The 16,296-nt window shown below is 41.5% G+C and overlaps 1 protein-coding gene across 2 annotated transcripts; it reads right to left on the bottom strand.

The window, feature by feature from the left end:
• Positions 1–1,539: 1,539 nt before the first annotated feature.
• ampd3b (adenosine monophosphate deaminase 3b) lies at positions 1,540–15,219 on the bottom strand. Of its 2 annotated transcripts, XM_072386399.1 has the most exons (16): positions 14,944–15,219; positions 11,819–11,886; positions 8,057–8,279; positions 7,767–7,938; positions 7,266–7,431; positions 6,011–6,230; positions 5,689–5,818; positions 5,279–5,473; positions 4,995–5,126; positions 4,700–4,863; positions 4,220–4,346; positions 3,950–4,113; positions 3,538–3,658; positions 2,800–2,973; positions 2,499–2,609; positions 1,540–1,826 (listed from the first exon to the last, which is right to left on the bottom strand). In XM_072386399.1, the coding sequence occupies exons 2-16, from the start codon at positions 11,874–11,876 to the stop codon at positions 1,650–1,652; spliced, it is 2,334 nt and encodes a 777-aa protein (XP_072242500.1). In that variant the 5' UTR covers positions 11,877–11,886; positions 14,944–15,219; the 3' UTR covers positions 1,540–1,649. The 2 variants fall into 2 exon arrangements, with proteins under 2 accessions (XP_072242500.1, XP_072242501.1); XM_072386400.1 differs by lacking the exons at positions 11,819–11,886; positions 14,944–15,219 and having other exon boundaries at positions 7,767–7,931; positions 8,053–8,133.
• Positions 15,220–16,296: the final 1,077 nt, after the last annotated feature.

Here is a 16,296-nt window from a genome sequence, read left to right as displayed (position 1 = left end):
GTCATCAGAAGGAAAAGTAAGGAAGCTGATCTGTGTGCCAAATCACAGAAGTTCACCTATATCCGTATATCCTTTTAGTTCAATTAGGGGTAGGGTTTGGGTAAGCATTTTTCAGCAGACAATTGCCGAAGTTTGCATCCCCCATTGTAAATCAGCCCAGGTGAGCTTTATTTGCATGGAATTCACACATCTTCTGTGTAAGCAGAGCAAAATGCAATCATTTTATTTTATTTAATCTCAGATTGTCACCAGCAGGAGATGCATTTGCCGGCTGGCCCTGCCGGTCATGCTTTAAAGAGAGCCTGGAATGGAATAATATAACTATATCATAATTAGTTTACCTGATTGAATTAACAGATGCAAATTTCAACAAGTCCAAAATTGTCTCTAAAATTAAAATAATCAAATTTCATAGTTTTAGGTTAATTTTTAGATTATTTCATCTAGGCTATACTGAATAAAGATTGTTCATAGAAAATGTCTCCAACAGTCTTTCAGGCTTACTACAAAAGCGTTACTCATGGCCCTTACTTTGAAATATTCGTACTATAATATAATAATAGGTTAAAGAGATGCTCTAAACTGTAAGATTATCATAAGTATGCATGTATTATTCATCTACATGAAGAAATGAGAAAAAAGATGAACGAATGAAACACCAGTCAGCTGAATATTATCACTGTAACTTTATTGGATGAATGTAATAATCCACACCTGAAACGGCTTTTCACAACACATCTATGAAACGTTTGTGTAGCCCACAACACTCGCCCAGAACTGTTCTGTTTAAAAACACACGATTTCAGAGATGTGCCCTCATGTCGTAGTCACTGGTAGTTCTAAACCTTTGTAATTTCTAAACCCCCGGATCTTTTATCATTACGAAACACGAGAGAGGGGGCAGAATGAACGATAAATCTTATGTTTCTCGGCAGACACGCACTTCTCAGCATAACACCGGAGCTCAAACGGAACACCGAACAAAGTCTTGCAGCTCTTGTTGTGGACAGAAATGACTGTTACACAGACACATTCTTGACTGTTCTGGAAACTTTATTTTAGGTATGAAAAACTATTAGAAATGACAGACATTTAAAAACAAACAAATTTGATCTCATCACTTTTTAGTTTCACAGTTAAAGAAGAGAATACAAAGTACAGTTTTTGATACTGGAAAGCTCACAAAGTCACCACAAAACTATCTTTTTGGTTCTATCGCACTTTCGTGCTTGCGAATATTTGGCTGGCATATCATTCACTTTAGTGAAAATCATTACCCATCAGGCTAATCTGACCACGATATGACTTTACATGACATATTTTGCTAGACTTCATATCAAACATTTAACAGAAGAAATCCTTCACCTAATGAAAGAACAGAACACCAAGCAGTTGTTTGTGATTATAACGGTTTTTTTTTTTGTGAAAATCATTTTAAAATCGTTCTACTTGTGAAAGTGTCACTTGTAAAAAGAAGGTTTTGTGATAGATGCCCTCTGATAGTTACCCAAATCCACAAGCAGCCTTTAAAAGAAAGTACATTCAAACCAGTATGTAAAAAAAAAAGAAAAAAAGAATGTCCTGTCTCATATGTGCTCCCATCATCTCTGGGGATCCGTCCCAGCTTAAATAGTGGCGGTGAGGGTCCATCACTCAGCTGGATTCAGACCAAACTCCATCTTCACTGCATCCACCAGAAAATCAAGTTCATTGCACAGAGTCTCATAGCGGTACGCCATGCGGATCTGTGCCACATTTGTCCGCCGGATGTCGTTGCCCTCTGGTCCATCTTGTAAGTAGTTGTGACCAATGAAGTGTTTCTTCTCCTGTGGATTGAAAAGATGAAGAACAGATGTTGCACGTGTGAAATGCAGTACTTTAGTTACCGAGCAGGCGGCAGGGTTTTTGTTCAGAGTCGCTGCTGGTTTAGTGAATCAATTGGCAATTGTTTTGAGAAATGTTTAGGAGATTTATTAGCTGGAGGTTGTGCTCCACGAAAAATGTATATTCTCATTTTCTATTCTGTTTTTGATTGAATAACAACTGCCCAATGGAATCTACAGCCAGCCACAGACCCAGTAGTGCTGCTGTACAGTAACACATCTCAACATGTTGTAATTTATTGGCTACGCCATGTGTAAGGGCTAATAAAATGACAGACGATGATGATGATGTCAGTAATCCTCGTTAAACAAAGACTTCTCTTCAGCAGTTTTGCGTGCAGTTCTAATGACAGACAGCAGATGGCAGTACATGGATTCCTCCAGACATGATGGACAACACAACAAAATGAAGTTATTTTACTGGTGCAAACAGATGATCAGCTTTTAACATCCGTGATAATGCGATACTGTTGCGTGATGACTGCGATACGGATACACTGAATCTGTATCATGTCTATAATAGAGTGTGTTGGCAGTAATGAGTTGCCCTTTCCTCCATTTATTTTAGTTCCCTAACCAAGTCACGCAGCAGAAAGAAGAGCAGTTTGACTTTACCTGATGCGAGAGGCCGCTCTGCAGAACACTGTTCCTGGCAATCTCACACAAATCGCAGGTGCTCAGCTTCCACAGCTGTCCTGCTATAGCATACTCCTCCATCAAGGCCTCCTGAATTGTTTTAAAGAACAAAATGGGGGGGGATTTATTTCCATACCTCCCTATACTTCTGAAACACATAACATAAATCATGTCCATGTGTCTGGATTAAAGCCACCAGGACCAATTCCAATATTTGCTTTAATTGTTGACTGAGGTGGATTTGAGATGTGGTTAATTATTATGATACTTATGGTTCGACCTTGGTGTAGTGGAACTGCATGGGATCATCGGTGGACAGTGACACACACAGGCCCTTGTGCAGAAACTCTCGCAGTGGGTTTTTTGAGTACTGCAGAAACAGGCTGTTGTTGCTCAGTGGGGACATGGCAATCGGGACCTGGGCCAGGTAGTACAGGTACTGCAGCACCGGACTCTGGAGAGCAGGAAGAAACGCAGACACACGACTGTAAGGCGAGTAATAATGTTGTTCATTTGAGAGGATTACTGGGGAAACTTCTTTACTGGAGGTTAAAGGATTGCATTTGACAGTTAATGGGCAATTGTATCCCAAGCGACTTACAGGTGAGGAACACTAAGTGCATGAAAGTGGGGTTCATGCAGGAATCAAACCAGCAATCTTCTGATCAGTGAGCGACCACCCTATGGTCTGAGCCACCACTGCCCTCGCTATATGCAAAGGTTTCTTTATAGAACTGTTAGCCTATATCCAGTTTCAGATGCTTTTACAAGTGCCGATGCAGTGTCGGTCACCATAGCTTAAAAGCTCAGAAATAACCAAATTCTGCCTCTCTTAAATACATTTTAAAACTGTTTTGTCTTGTGAAGTTATAAGTTTAAGGGTTTTGTGTCCTTTGTTGTTACCACCTATATTCTGGCAATAAAACAGAGGGGAGGGGGATGATGGACTTCATAGTCTGCTGTCTAATTTTTGAGGAGAGTTTGAGTATCAAACCAAAGTGCGACTTTAGGGATGCACCTTCTTGAGGTTGAGTCCGTGGGAGATGTTGTCAGCTGTCAGGAAGGCAGAGACCAGGTGGGTGATGGAGCCTGCTTCACCACAGTGGGGGCGAAACTGGAAGGTGTTCAGTCCTCGCTCCCTGTGCAGAGACACGCAGTTTTTTTTCTGTGCATGGCTGTACCTTAGTGCTGGAACATTTTTCTACTGACGGCTGCTTTGTTAGTTTTAAGCTGTTCAAGTTTCCTAAATGTCGGCAAAGGAGTTGCTCATTACTGTGTTGTTGTCGTCTCGAGCACAACAAGGCTTACCATTATAATAACTCTGGGGGATCAATATCTAAGAGTGTTGGTGTATCATTAACTAAATGCTTGAAGGCCTGTGGGTGACTGGTATGGGGCTGTTTTTTTTCAGGTTGTCGGGCAGGACTTACTTGCGCAGGTTGTTGAGCACCATGATGTTGGCATACATGTGGAAGAGGTAATAGGTGTAAGGAGGGTTGTCGTCTGTGGTCCATTCCTCAGGTTTTGGGCTTTTGTAAGAGAACATGTGGTCACTGTGTTTGGATTCATCGTCCACGCTGTCAAATCCCGTAACCTACAGAGGAACAAAAGTAACACCGCACGGGAGGATCGGTTCAATGTCCTTTCACTGCTCAATCTGTCAGTCACTGGAAAATACTTATTACATATTTATTACATACATATTTTAGGAATATATGGATGGCTTTGTGCTTTTGAGGGTTGACTGTGGCCTCAAAGAGGGGGAGGAAGATGTTCTCCAGCATCTTTGCAAAGTTTGGTATCAATTTCTTTGACCTGAAGATGTCACTGCAAGACAAACGGAACCAAGTCAAACATTTCGGTATTTGTTTGTTTACTCAGATCTCCATCTTTGAGTAATGTAGTTATTCGAAAACCTTGCTATCTATTAATGAATTATCATAGCATGTCATTTTCTAGCACGACAGAAATCAATATTAAACTATCTCCAAAAATGCCAAGTTAAGCACAGACATTAATCAAAATGCATTTTAAAGAATTCAATGAACTCCTATAACTTTTTTTAGTTTTTTTTTTTTTTAAATCTTACAGTATCTGTCATCTACTATCACTACAGCCAGGTCCTGTTGCGTCAACAGACCCGTGTTTGTCTTTTTGACTACTAGTTGCTACTTGCTTACTAGATCCGAGGCACTTGGATCATCCATCTCATGTTGGACGAGTGGACTTTATGCTGGATGAACCATGTTGCCAGGCTATCCCACTCCTCAGAAGATCGGCCGTAAATCGACAGACGGGGCTCAGCGTGCTGGTACTTGCTCTCTTCCAGCTCTTTAGCAACTTCCTAAAACGGACAACAAAAAGAAGGAAGTTAGTGATGCTCTGATAAACCAGAGTTTGTTACATTGACCTAACAATGACTACACAACTGTGCGGAACCCTTATGCGGTATTAGTTCTTTAGCTCATACCACACCTTGATGAGACGTGCAAAGTATTCTCCATTGATGTAGTTGTCTGTTTTCAAGTAAATCTCTCGCAGCTCACTCGCTCCCACGGGGTTGTACTTGGAGTTGAACTTGTCAAACCGATGAAAGGTTTGTCTTCCCTGCGAGAGAAGTTTATGGCGGGATGAGTGAATTCTATGAACTGATCGCACCATTCTGTTAATTCAGGAGACCATTAACACACTGTAAATGAACAGGACCAGATGCAACTTTGAGACACTCCATCAAAAAGTGTTTTTTTTTTTTTTCTTACAGCGTGCACGTCCAGTGAATCCACAGTGAGGTCGTAGGGGTCCATGTTGAGGGTGTCGAAGACTTGCTTGAGTGTGATCTTCTGGTTGCCGTTCTCCAACACCACACGGTCAGCTTCTGTATGGTATGTGGTCTTTATAAATTTCAGCAGGTGCTTCTGGTTCATGCAGGCAGCAGCGTGTATATGTGTGTCAACCTGTGTTTGACATAAAGCAAACAGTGACAGTGGGTATTACCTTACTCGACAACTTCCACTGAAGTTAAGAATAGCATCCTGCTGTGGTGTGACAATTCTTCGTCCCAAGGGCTCAGACTTAAGGCGCATGAATTGTCTCACAGTTTTGTTTTTCTTCTTTTCTGTTACTAAGCCACTGTTTGCACCCAGCACTGAATAGGACAACACAAACCAACCTTTCTAACATTGTAGAAGTCTCTGTGTGGGACGCCTTTTAGCTCTTTCAGCTCGGCCATTTCATTCAGCATTTCATGAAGGTAGAATTTAGAGGCCAGGAAGTTCAGGCGTCTGTGGCAGTAGGTTTTCCTGCGAGATGACACAAGATACCCGAAACATTCCACGTGTTGGAGCAAAATGTAACCCAAAAGATGTACTGCAATAACGCTGAATAATCCTCTGGCCATTGTTCAGGATGAGAAAGTGCTGACACCATCTGGTGAGATATTAGTCCAACTAATATGAACTTCATAGATAATATCAAAATGCTTGTGTACTTACGTTGGGCCATCAGCTATCATTGCAAGCACGTGGCTCAGGTCTATAGCAAAGGTCTCCAGGTCAGGGTAAGGCAGGCTGAGGGGTTGCTGCTGTTTCAGTGCATCAGCATCTTCATAAACATTAATTATACCGTCCTTCATCTTCAGCTCATAGTTCAGGTTCTCCGGAATGCCTTCCATGGAGTACAAGTCCACTCCTTCTGCAGGGAAGGGCAAGTTCTCTACAGACGATTGGAGCAGATATAAAGACTGAATGTTGAGGATGCTTTGAGGTAGAACTGAAAAATTATTATACTGTTAAATTGATAAAAACAAACATTGTTCGCTGAACATCACGAAACAATTACACAGGTACATGTTAGCCTGGAACCTCCCAGTTCTAAATGCTTTTTCTCAAAGTGACCAAAATACCTCTAAATGCAGTCGGATAGAACAGATCGATCCAACCAGCTATGGCATTTAGTCTGCCGTCTATCAGTTTTTATCCACAGACTCAGACAAAAAACAAAAAACAAAAAGGGATTTAGAACTATAAGGATTATTGCAACGCAAGAAAATAGTAGCTGTTGGTAGCATTACATACTGGACCTCCGTATTGATGCGTCTTTGATTTGTATTCCCTTCCTCTGCCTCTTGGGGGCTTAAACTCATCAGAAGTATCTGGATGCGTGTTCTTTTATCTGTGGTCAGGAATAGTCTAACTGACCTTGGCTCACACACGCTGCACATTAATACTGACACATACAAAGAGGGTTTGAAATAGCTGTAAAGAAGAGCTGATACACAATACGGTTCATCCTCATCATATATGGCAGGGTTAAGAACAAACTGTACAGATTAAATAAAGTCGACATGGATCATTAGAATCTGTGCTGTAAAGGAGTCTAATTTCTGACATGTTATTGAAGTAACTGCTGGTGCCTCAGCATTTGCATCTATTGCATTCAGACGGCTTGTAGGAGATGGAAGGTGATTCAACAGTATAGAATCAGTTTCTCATGCTGCATTTGCTTTTGTTCTATTCCCAATAACAATGCAAAACTCAAGAATGCTAAAATCAAAGGAGCGCAGAGAAATGTGAGTATAATCTTTGTCAGATGAGATGTAGAATCACCTCCAGTTGTTCAGGTTTAGAGTGACACTACAGAGTTTGCAGCTGTTTGGACTTGTGATATAAATCTGCAGAATATATACTTTTGTGACCGCTTTTTTTTCCCCCCCATCGAGGACCAGGAGAAGCCTGTAAATGTCCTGACCTGGCAAGATCTCGTCCTCCTCCCGCCACTTCTCGTTTTCAGCTTTGCGCAGGAAGCGGGCCGTGGTTCTGTGGAAGCGGTGATAGGCCAGCTTGGAGTACTTCTCTCGGATGAACAACGCCTTGAGGAGGCTTTTGGTTGCCAGCTCATAATCCTCAACTGTGATCTGGAAACGATACGAAAGGCTTTCTCGGTTTAGAAAGCTGTCAATTCATCGAGTCAAAAGGATCCATTGATAAAGTTCAAATGTTTTGATTGCTGGTTTGGTGAAGGAACAATCAAATCAAAGTAAAAAAAAGAGTCCCTTCAAGAATTATAGAAGAATTTATCTGAAACTCGTATGGTTAAATGCATAATCTGACTGTTGTTGCCTTATTTTTAAGTCCTGATGTCTCGTCTGTTGAGAATTTTATTTTGGTACCAATTTGGATGGCAGAGCAATCTGGAACTGCCACAGCTGTTCATATTAAATATAGTTATGAATCAACTCAAACTACGTACCCCTGCACAGTAATCCCCACTGATGGTAACTCTCTGGAATTCTGGAAGAATCACTTGGAGACAAGGTTCGAATGTGGCTGGAGCTGGGGCTTCCCCAGACTGGCTCCAGTCAACAGACGTCAGCACCTGCGAAGATACCGACTTCGAACGCTTCAACATCAAATTCTTCTTCCTGATGACAAACAAGAGTGACAGACATTACTCTCCTGATGAACTAGAGCTCATGTCTACTCAAGTCCCGCTTCGTGAAGCAAAGAGAAGCATGTTTGATCGAACATCTGCACACCTACCTCTGAACGGACTCCTGAGACTGCTGCTCAGCCATCTCCTTCAGCATCGCCCTCTCTCTGTCCTCATGCAGGCCGATGGGACAGTCCTCCGGCACAGTGAACAGCGCCAGAGCATCCTTGGTGTCTTCCTCCTTCAGGGCAGAGGCGTACACCTTCTCTGCCATCAGCCGTACCTTCTCATCGACCTCGCTCATCGACAATCGAGGGAAAAGCCGGTGTATTTCTGGGGGAGTTGAGAAAAGTTGGAGTATCAGCGAGTCCCTTTTTCCTTGTTCATAAAGGTTGTGATTTAAAGAGCAAGTCGAGGAAAAAAAACAAAGGGCATATTTCGTAATGAGATGGGCAGAAATGATTTGAGTGACTTTTTTTTTTTTCATTACTTGAATTTAGCAACCAGTGGCAGGAGTAGACTGATGTTATAATGACAAGGTTTCATCTGAACAGTGGCGGACATATTTCATTACTTAAATGAGATGAAATACAGCGTCACTTAAAGATAAAATAACATTATCTTAGAGACGGCAGTAAACACAGACACCGAGAAGATAAACCCGAGACATTTGCAGAGGGCGGGGGTGTTTTGCAGGGCCTCGTCTTAGCTCACATTTGTAAACACGTCTCGAGTGGCCAGTGTCGGGCAAGTTACAGTAAACACATTAAATCACCATCGTGGCTGTCCCAGTGCGGCAGTGGGACCCCGTCAGCTCATTCTGGGGAAAGGCTCACACGGCACTGAGCACAGATCTGGCATCTGCTGCTGCACAGCACAGTTTGTTTGATAGTAACTTCCCTCTAGGTGGTCTGGCCCTATTAGCAAAACTTTTAAAATACCCGTCTTCATGTTGAATTTGCAACTTGAACATCTGCATCTGCACTGAAGATAAATGGAAATGTGCTTGAAGAACATGGGTTTTAGACATTTGGTGAAAGGCCAGTGTTGAGTTTTGGCGTTCTCATGCTTCAGCTCCTTTCATTCAGCAGCTTTTACTGTAAATGGGACAAGAATGTGTGACCCGGTTGTAGAGCAGTTGCTCGCATACCATCATTTTGGTTCCCAGGACGGTTCGATGGGAAAACAGTCGTGGTTATTTGGACTGACCTGCTTCTCTTGTGTGCCCACGGCATGAGCGCCGATGCTATTTTAAACTCAAGACTCTGTGAATTTGTATTTTGATCAGAGCAGATAAACGACAGCAGAGCTGTTTTTAAATAGCTTGGCCTGCATGTTTAGCCCCTGTGGTGTGAAAACAAGGCCTGCCATCCACCAGCTCATCTGTAGTGGAGACATTTGGCTTTTCTGATCACCATGTCATCGCTAACATTAATAATGTTGATGCAGCCGTCTGAGTAAATCCCTCGGACAATTCAAATATTAATATATCTGGATATATTTGAATCAAAAGGCACAAAACAAGGTGCGTACATAGCACTGTATCATATAACCAACTTCTCAGCCGCAGCCTGCATCCTATGAGCAACTCTATCCCGGTGAAAACTTTTAGTCATCTTGGCACCATTAGAGATGACACCGGTGCTATTTAGCTTCACACCTGGCATGATTTGCTGCCTGTACCTTGGCAACCACATTTCGGAAGCTGTCACTGCAGCTTAGCCCCTCGGCACGTGTACATTCTCCCTGAGTTGGCACAGCTCAGCAGCCTCTTGGATGACCTCGACCTTTTATCTCGTAACGATAGAAACCTGACATGCCCCAAGCAGTCTGTACGGTTATAAATATCCTTCTGTTTTAGCGGTTTTCCTCGTTTAAAAGCGGGTATTCTTAGATATAATTATCATTCAGACATTAAACTGTCCATCAGACCTCAGTGCCCTTGTGTCCCAGGCAACAGCCAGTGAGTGAACCTCTATATAACTGTCATCGCATCACATCTCAGCATCATTTCACAGTTTTACGATTAACAGGTTCAGCACTATCTGTCTCTTACCTTCTGCTGTGATTTGGGCCATGTTTGGCTCTCAGTCTCTGCCTGTTGAGTGAAGTGTTTCAGCTTTCATGTGTTTGAATTAGTCTTTTGTGAACCCTAAACTCTCAGCTTCAGCTCCACTGTTTCACATGTCAGGAAGCAAACACTTTTAAGAGTTGCTGAGGCTTCTTGACGCTGCTTTAGCTGTCCTCAAGCTGTCTGTATCTTTCTTGTATCTGAGATGCTTCTCCTCGGGGTTCTTACTGCGACTGCCTCTATCTCCCTTTGCTCCGCTGTTTATGTGGTCCAGTGGCTGGATCTATAATGCAGCTGCTGGTTGCTACTGTCTTGAGTGTCCCTTTCGAACTCTATTTTAGGGAGTTGAGAACATCATGGCAACAGTGGCTTCTAAACCGAGCTGGTATGTCACAACTGGCTAGTAACATGTGAGCGGCTCTCTGTGATCTAGGGCACAGAGGGAATGAAATATTGTGCTTCTGTAGGTGATACTAAAGCTCGGGGAGTTTACAAGTCAACAACTACATTTTTCACATAGGACACAATACGGAAACAGAGATCCAGAAATCTGTGGACAATGACGGGATTTTCATCATTTTGGTTCTGTGCAACAAACTACATTTTCCGATGGAATTTTCAGGATTTGCAACCACTGCCTTAGAGAGTCTCCTCACGTGCATAGGCTGAAAAAAATCATCGGAAAAGCTGACATAACCAAATGTTCGTGTCCAAAACTTTGTTTGAAATCCCTTGCAGGCAGTGGCTGCCTGAAGATTGGCGTCCGAACACAACAGCAGCTTTCAAATACGAATTCCACACTTGGAAATCAGCTTTAGAACTTTTATCTGCTTAACTGAATGACAAATATGTACAGAAATAGCACAGACATGTCAACAAAAAGTGTTTAACTACCTTTCTCCCTTGAGGAGACACTATAATCATTCAAAGTTGCTTTAACAATGTGTGAAAACAGTTGAGCCGCGCTGAGGTCGAAGTACAGGTTTATGCCGTTGACTGAGCCATTACTAATTTATTTAATGAGATATAAAATCCCTTCATCTTTTCTATGACTAACAGAAACCCAGTTGATAGCTTGTCCAGTCAGTGTTTGTTTTCTAATTGGGTTCATTTGTGCATATATACAGGTATATACAGGTATCTGGAGTACACCCACATATTTTCCAGTCAGGACTTCGTGTGCATCACATTCAGCAGTGAGCTGTCAGTCACTTTTCCTTTTCCTTGGCTGCTACAGGTGTGACCTGCCTCTGACTGACTAATACTTGTTGCCTTTAATTGATGGGTTGGTTTAGTTTTGGCAGCAGGCATAATTGCTTAATGTTAGTCAACATCTCACAGTCAGACAAGGGTGGGTCATCACCTTCTCAGGTCAACAACGGCTTTCCTGCCTAACTGGTTTGCTAACAACAAAATAAAATATTACATGACGAGATGAAGGAAAAGGGAAGATGAAGTGATGCATCCAAACCAAACTTTTTTGTTTTCAGAAAGAGCGGTTGAGTAGTTTTTAATGTGAGGACAGACCAAAGCATCAGGACTAGTTGTCTCGCCCTGTAGTCTGTGAGTTAGTAGGGACTGCAGCTCTTGACTAAATGATGTATCTCTAAATTGCACCATAGCATCATTTTACTATTATTACTTTAATAAAAACGTGCAACTTTCACGGCTCATAGCGGTGTGTTGCCAAGAGATGAGCTGTGCGATTAAGTTCCTGTCCAGCACCACTGAGAGAGGTGCATTTATGTGATGTTTCATAAGCTGTTCCAACACTGCATTTGAAGTGCGAGCATGAACTCACCCTTTCCCAAACATGGTGTCGACTGCTGCTTATAAAGGGGTGTGTCCCGCCTCCTCATTTTGATTGACCTAGGAGAGACAAAACGTTGGTTAATACCGGACGAGTCAGTCTTACGCAGCCGGCGATATATTCTCTGTCATGTGAGCATCTGGGAGAGAGCACAACAGGAAACAAACAAAAAAATTAAAGAATAAAGATTGGAGCAGATTGCAACGACGTGTCTGAAAGTAAAGTCTGTGTGGGGAAACAAGTGCACGTGAACAATGTGCAGGCTTTACGAAAGACTGGTGGACAGTCATCCTGTGGAGTTAAAGTGTAGATTAACTGTTCAGCACACACACCGCTCTCAGTCATCGCCATTTATCAAGTAATTCATCCTAACTGTAAGTTTGAGGGATTTATTCATTTTTAGCTTAAGACTTTTTGGTTCCCAACTTGTCTTGCAAATGATCAAAGCTAAAATCAGTCTCAGCATTGATCTGGAGTTCTTTTATTTAAGGAACTGAGCTAAACCAGAGGGACTAATTATCTCCACTCTGTGAAATGGAAATATTGTTATTTTGTTTACCCTTATTCATTTAGAACTTATAAAACTTTAACTTTTCCGAAACTAAATTTAATAACGCACCTAATCCACATTTCCCTCTGATGTCCGTGTTGTCAGAAAGCAGAATATCAGGAATTGTACGAAATCTTTTACAATAATCCATAGAACGCAAGTTTTCAGAGGCACAGCAGCAAGTTCTTTTCTCTTTTTATTCCATGTATATATATATATATATATATATATATATATATATATATATATATATATGCATACACATAGTTCTAAAATGCACTGAGCTTCTAATTTAAAGAAACAATGGATCACAAAGTGCTGTTCAAGTACTTGTAAAGACTTTGGTCAGCCCAGTCAGGTTTTTCTGCTGTGAGATTTTGGTTCAGTTTGACGGTGGCTCTTTCTCTTTTTGAGTCACACTTCTCAAGGTAATGCATTTGTGGTTGAACAGTTGGTGTTGTCTGCCCAAAGCTGGTGAAAGCAAAAAAAAAAAAGGAGAAAATTGAGGAACCCCAGGCTGGCAGCTGATTGAGAAAGTTTCACTCTGAAAGCTTGATTTCCTATTTTGTGTTTTTTCTCTGACAGAAGCCTTGTGTAAAAATACAGAAGCATTGCAACACGAAGGCACACTTGCATACTTACATATCTGAAGGCTGGAATTCAACACGTACACATAACGTCAATGTGATCAGGCCTGACTGTGCATTAAAAAATGTATGCACTGCCTTCAACACCATAGTGCCAGCTCAAACAGAACGGGAGTTTTATGTTGTTATTCTCTGAATCTACAAATGCTGACTACAGAATACTACAGACATGTAAACATCACCCCCATTAATGTTCAAAACAGCACAAGGCACACACGTGCACTCACTATGGGACTGGAATGCACTCTGTTCAGCTGACCATATTTGGAGGTGTCCAGGTTCTAATAGTGATCAGACCTCAGTCAGGTTATCGTGCACTCAGTCCAGCAGGATAACATTTCTTTGTCAGAGCCTTCCAAAGTCACACAAAGCTGCCTACTCCTACTTACTTAAGCAAGTCAGACAAAAGCAGATACTTACTGTCAGTCATCGTAATTGTGCCCCGCACATCAACATTTCTTCCCAACGTCTGCTGTAACGTGTTTAGCATCAGTAGAAATGCAAAAACCAACGGATTGGATATCATATCCATATACAGATCTATTTTTCTAACACTAGGTGTAAACTGGGTAGAAAAAGAAACTTCTGGACAATGTGTACAAGCAGCGGTAATACAACCTGCAACTGTGTTCTCCTCTCCAGCTAATAGGGGTAAACAACATAAGACCTAATGAATGACCTCAGATCATCCGAAGAACAACAGGGATTAAAGGCTTCCTGTTCCTGTAGGTGTTATTTACCTCTATTATATATTCTAATCCCCAACTGGAAACATTTAGCTGACTGTTTGTCCAGCTTTTCTCATTTTGCAAATGGCACATCAGCTTCTTTTATACAAGTTTGCCACTCTAAGAATAACATTTTAAAAGGAATTATTTGTGAATTTTTACTGAAGTCTGTTGATAACTGCTGGAGGGACAGCCATGCTTATTGGTATAAATACACACTGAAACCCGAGGAGAGTTTGTCCTGTAACTACCTTACCATCAACAAGGCAGACTAAATGATATTTTTTAAGCAGACACAGGATGATGAATCTTACTGTGTTTGATGACTTCCTGTCTGGATAGACTTGGTTAATTGCTGAATGTAAGCACCTGAATACCAGATAAATGGAATCTCTTTGACAGCTTATAGAATCTAATCCTACTTGATCACTGCACTGTAACCGTCACATTTTCATGAAATATTTGCTGCTGGTTCACTTGAGGCACTGAAAGTGTACAAACTGGGCGGGCAAGCAGGAGTGCCGTGATGTGTCACTTATATTTGCATAGATCTGTATCACATGCAAAATCCCGACGATATTACCCAGTTAAACATCAACATTCAACTGTAGCACCCACTGAATCATAAGCTTACTGGAGCAAGTGTTTGTATGAGTTAGCCAGCAGTTTAATGTCACCAACGACTGAGAATAACATGAATGTCGTCATGGCACACAAATGCATTTATACCTGCAGGAGGCTGCAAGTCTGGTGTACATGACTAGACTTGCCTTTGGAGTGTGTGAAAACTAGGGCAAGAACCCCCACACACACACACACTTGCATAGAGAAAAATGTACAGACTCAACAAAAAGAGCTGAGTATCTGAATAAAAAAACTCAGAAGTTTTTGTTTCCAGGCAGCTGCATTAACCACAGTACAAGTGTTACTCCTAAGATTCACGTTTGTGACAACAGTCGCTTCAAAACTATAACCTAAAAGGCTTGAATTCTTCTATTTCAATCGCTCAAGGGGTTTTCTAATCTGGGAAACAAACAGGACTGAAAACAGAACAGTGCACTTTCACACACACCCCCCAAAGTCAGACAAGTGCCAGGAAGTGATGAGAAAGATATGGAGAGCTTATATAAAGAGAAACTTAAAGTTAACAAACTCATGCATAAAGAATCCGAGTGACAGCAGTCTACTTACTGTTTTGTGTACTTCCTGCAGGGTTGTGATAAGATCTCTTGGGACTTTCAGGAGCCCTTATTAGGTGGAAGCGTGTCAGTGCAGCCTCTTGCAGACACACAGATGGTTTACTCTTTCACTGCCAGTCTGGAGTGAAAACGCAGTGTGCAGTTTAAAAATGCATGTAGTTTCAACACTGGAGTTTCAGGAAGTGACCAGCCTTTATCTCGCTCAGTGCAGTGGAGGAAGTGCCAGAGGAAGCTTGCATTCAAACCAGTATTTGGCTGTTACCCTTTCAAGAGAACAAAATCTATCTATAGACCACACCCATCTTTGCTTATTCAACATGGGCGGTTCATTGTTTACTGGGCTGGCTGCATTTCACAGTGTCCTTCTAGTTGGATTTTGATGGTACAAACAATATGTCAACAGTGTCAGAAAGGATTTACAGCAGAAAGGTTTTAAAGCGAGTCTCAATTCACTCTTCTGTAACATCATGACACTGGCATCTGTTACCAAGTCAAGCCTTAAGGGATGACAAGGTATTATGATTTGACAACCACAACAGCCTGTTCTTGCTTCTCTGGAAAAAAATAAAAAATATCAGTTTAGTTGAGATATAATCTAAGTCACCTTTTACGGAATACAAAAAAGGACATTAGCTAAATGAGAACAAAACACCAAGTTAATAAAACTCTGTCCCGATGCAATAAAATCAAAGCATTTGCCTGTAGGTTACCCATTTTGTTTGATTTAGGCCTAATTCTATTTTTGTGTAGGCCAAAAGTCCCCAACCACCAGGCCGTGAAATAATTGCTTTCAGGCCGAAAGTGGTCGGATTAGGACCCAAACAAACAAAAACACCTTGAAACGACCAAACAATATCAAACGGTGATTGTTCCGCAATGGCAATGAACGCAGCATTGTTTGGACTGTTGGTGGTTTTACTGGGACATTCTACTGTGTCACTGTCCCTTATTCTGTAATACTTCCGTGTCCAACTGTTGCATTAAAACTCTTTCGTTCATTTGAGAAAAATAAGTGCTTTGTGTTTATTATGAATGGCACGTAAATATAGCAAAGGCAGCTGAGAAATAGAGTCGTCTGTATCCATATGCTGATTTGCCACGTGCTAGTCACTTAACTTTATGTCTCAAGATCCAGAGTCACAGTCGGACAAAGTCTCCACGTTTGTCCATCGCTCCTTGAAGACTTTTTGTGGTTTAGAAACGGTTTTTCTGAACTTTTGGAAACAAAATAACTAAAATATTCTCAGCTGAAGTCATCTTTGCTGCTGACATTATCAGGTGAGCAAGGTTTTTGTTCATATTATTTACTTGAGTGGTTGTGTGTGTTTGATCGTACCTGGATTTG

This window comes from Leuresthes tenuis, unplaced genomic scaffold (assembly GCF_036924035.1).
Source record: "Leuresthes tenuis unplaced genomic scaffold, fLeuTen1.0.hap1 SCAF_5, whole genome shotgun sequence".
Lineage (NCBI taxonomy): Eukaryota > Metazoa > Chordata > Actinopteri > Atheriniformes > Atherinopsidae > Leuresthes > Leuresthes tenuis.
This window is presented reverse-complemented; position numbering and strand designations above follow the sequence as displayed.

Excerpts from the sequence above, each read along its gene's own strand:
- ampd3b (XM_072386399.1), bottom strand. The coding sequence starts at position 11,876 with ATGAGGAGGCGGGACACACCCCTTTATAAGCAGCAGTCGACACCATGT. Across the intron at positions 5,127-5,278 it reads ATTCACTGGACGTGCACGCT|GGAAGACAAACCTTTCATCG; the intron begins GTAAGAAAAAAA and ends CTTCTCTCGCAG. Across the intron at positions 3,659-3,949 it reads GTGCTCAACAACCTGCGCAA|GGAGCGAGGACTGAACACCT; the intron begins GTAAGTCCTGCC and ends GTCTCTGCACAG.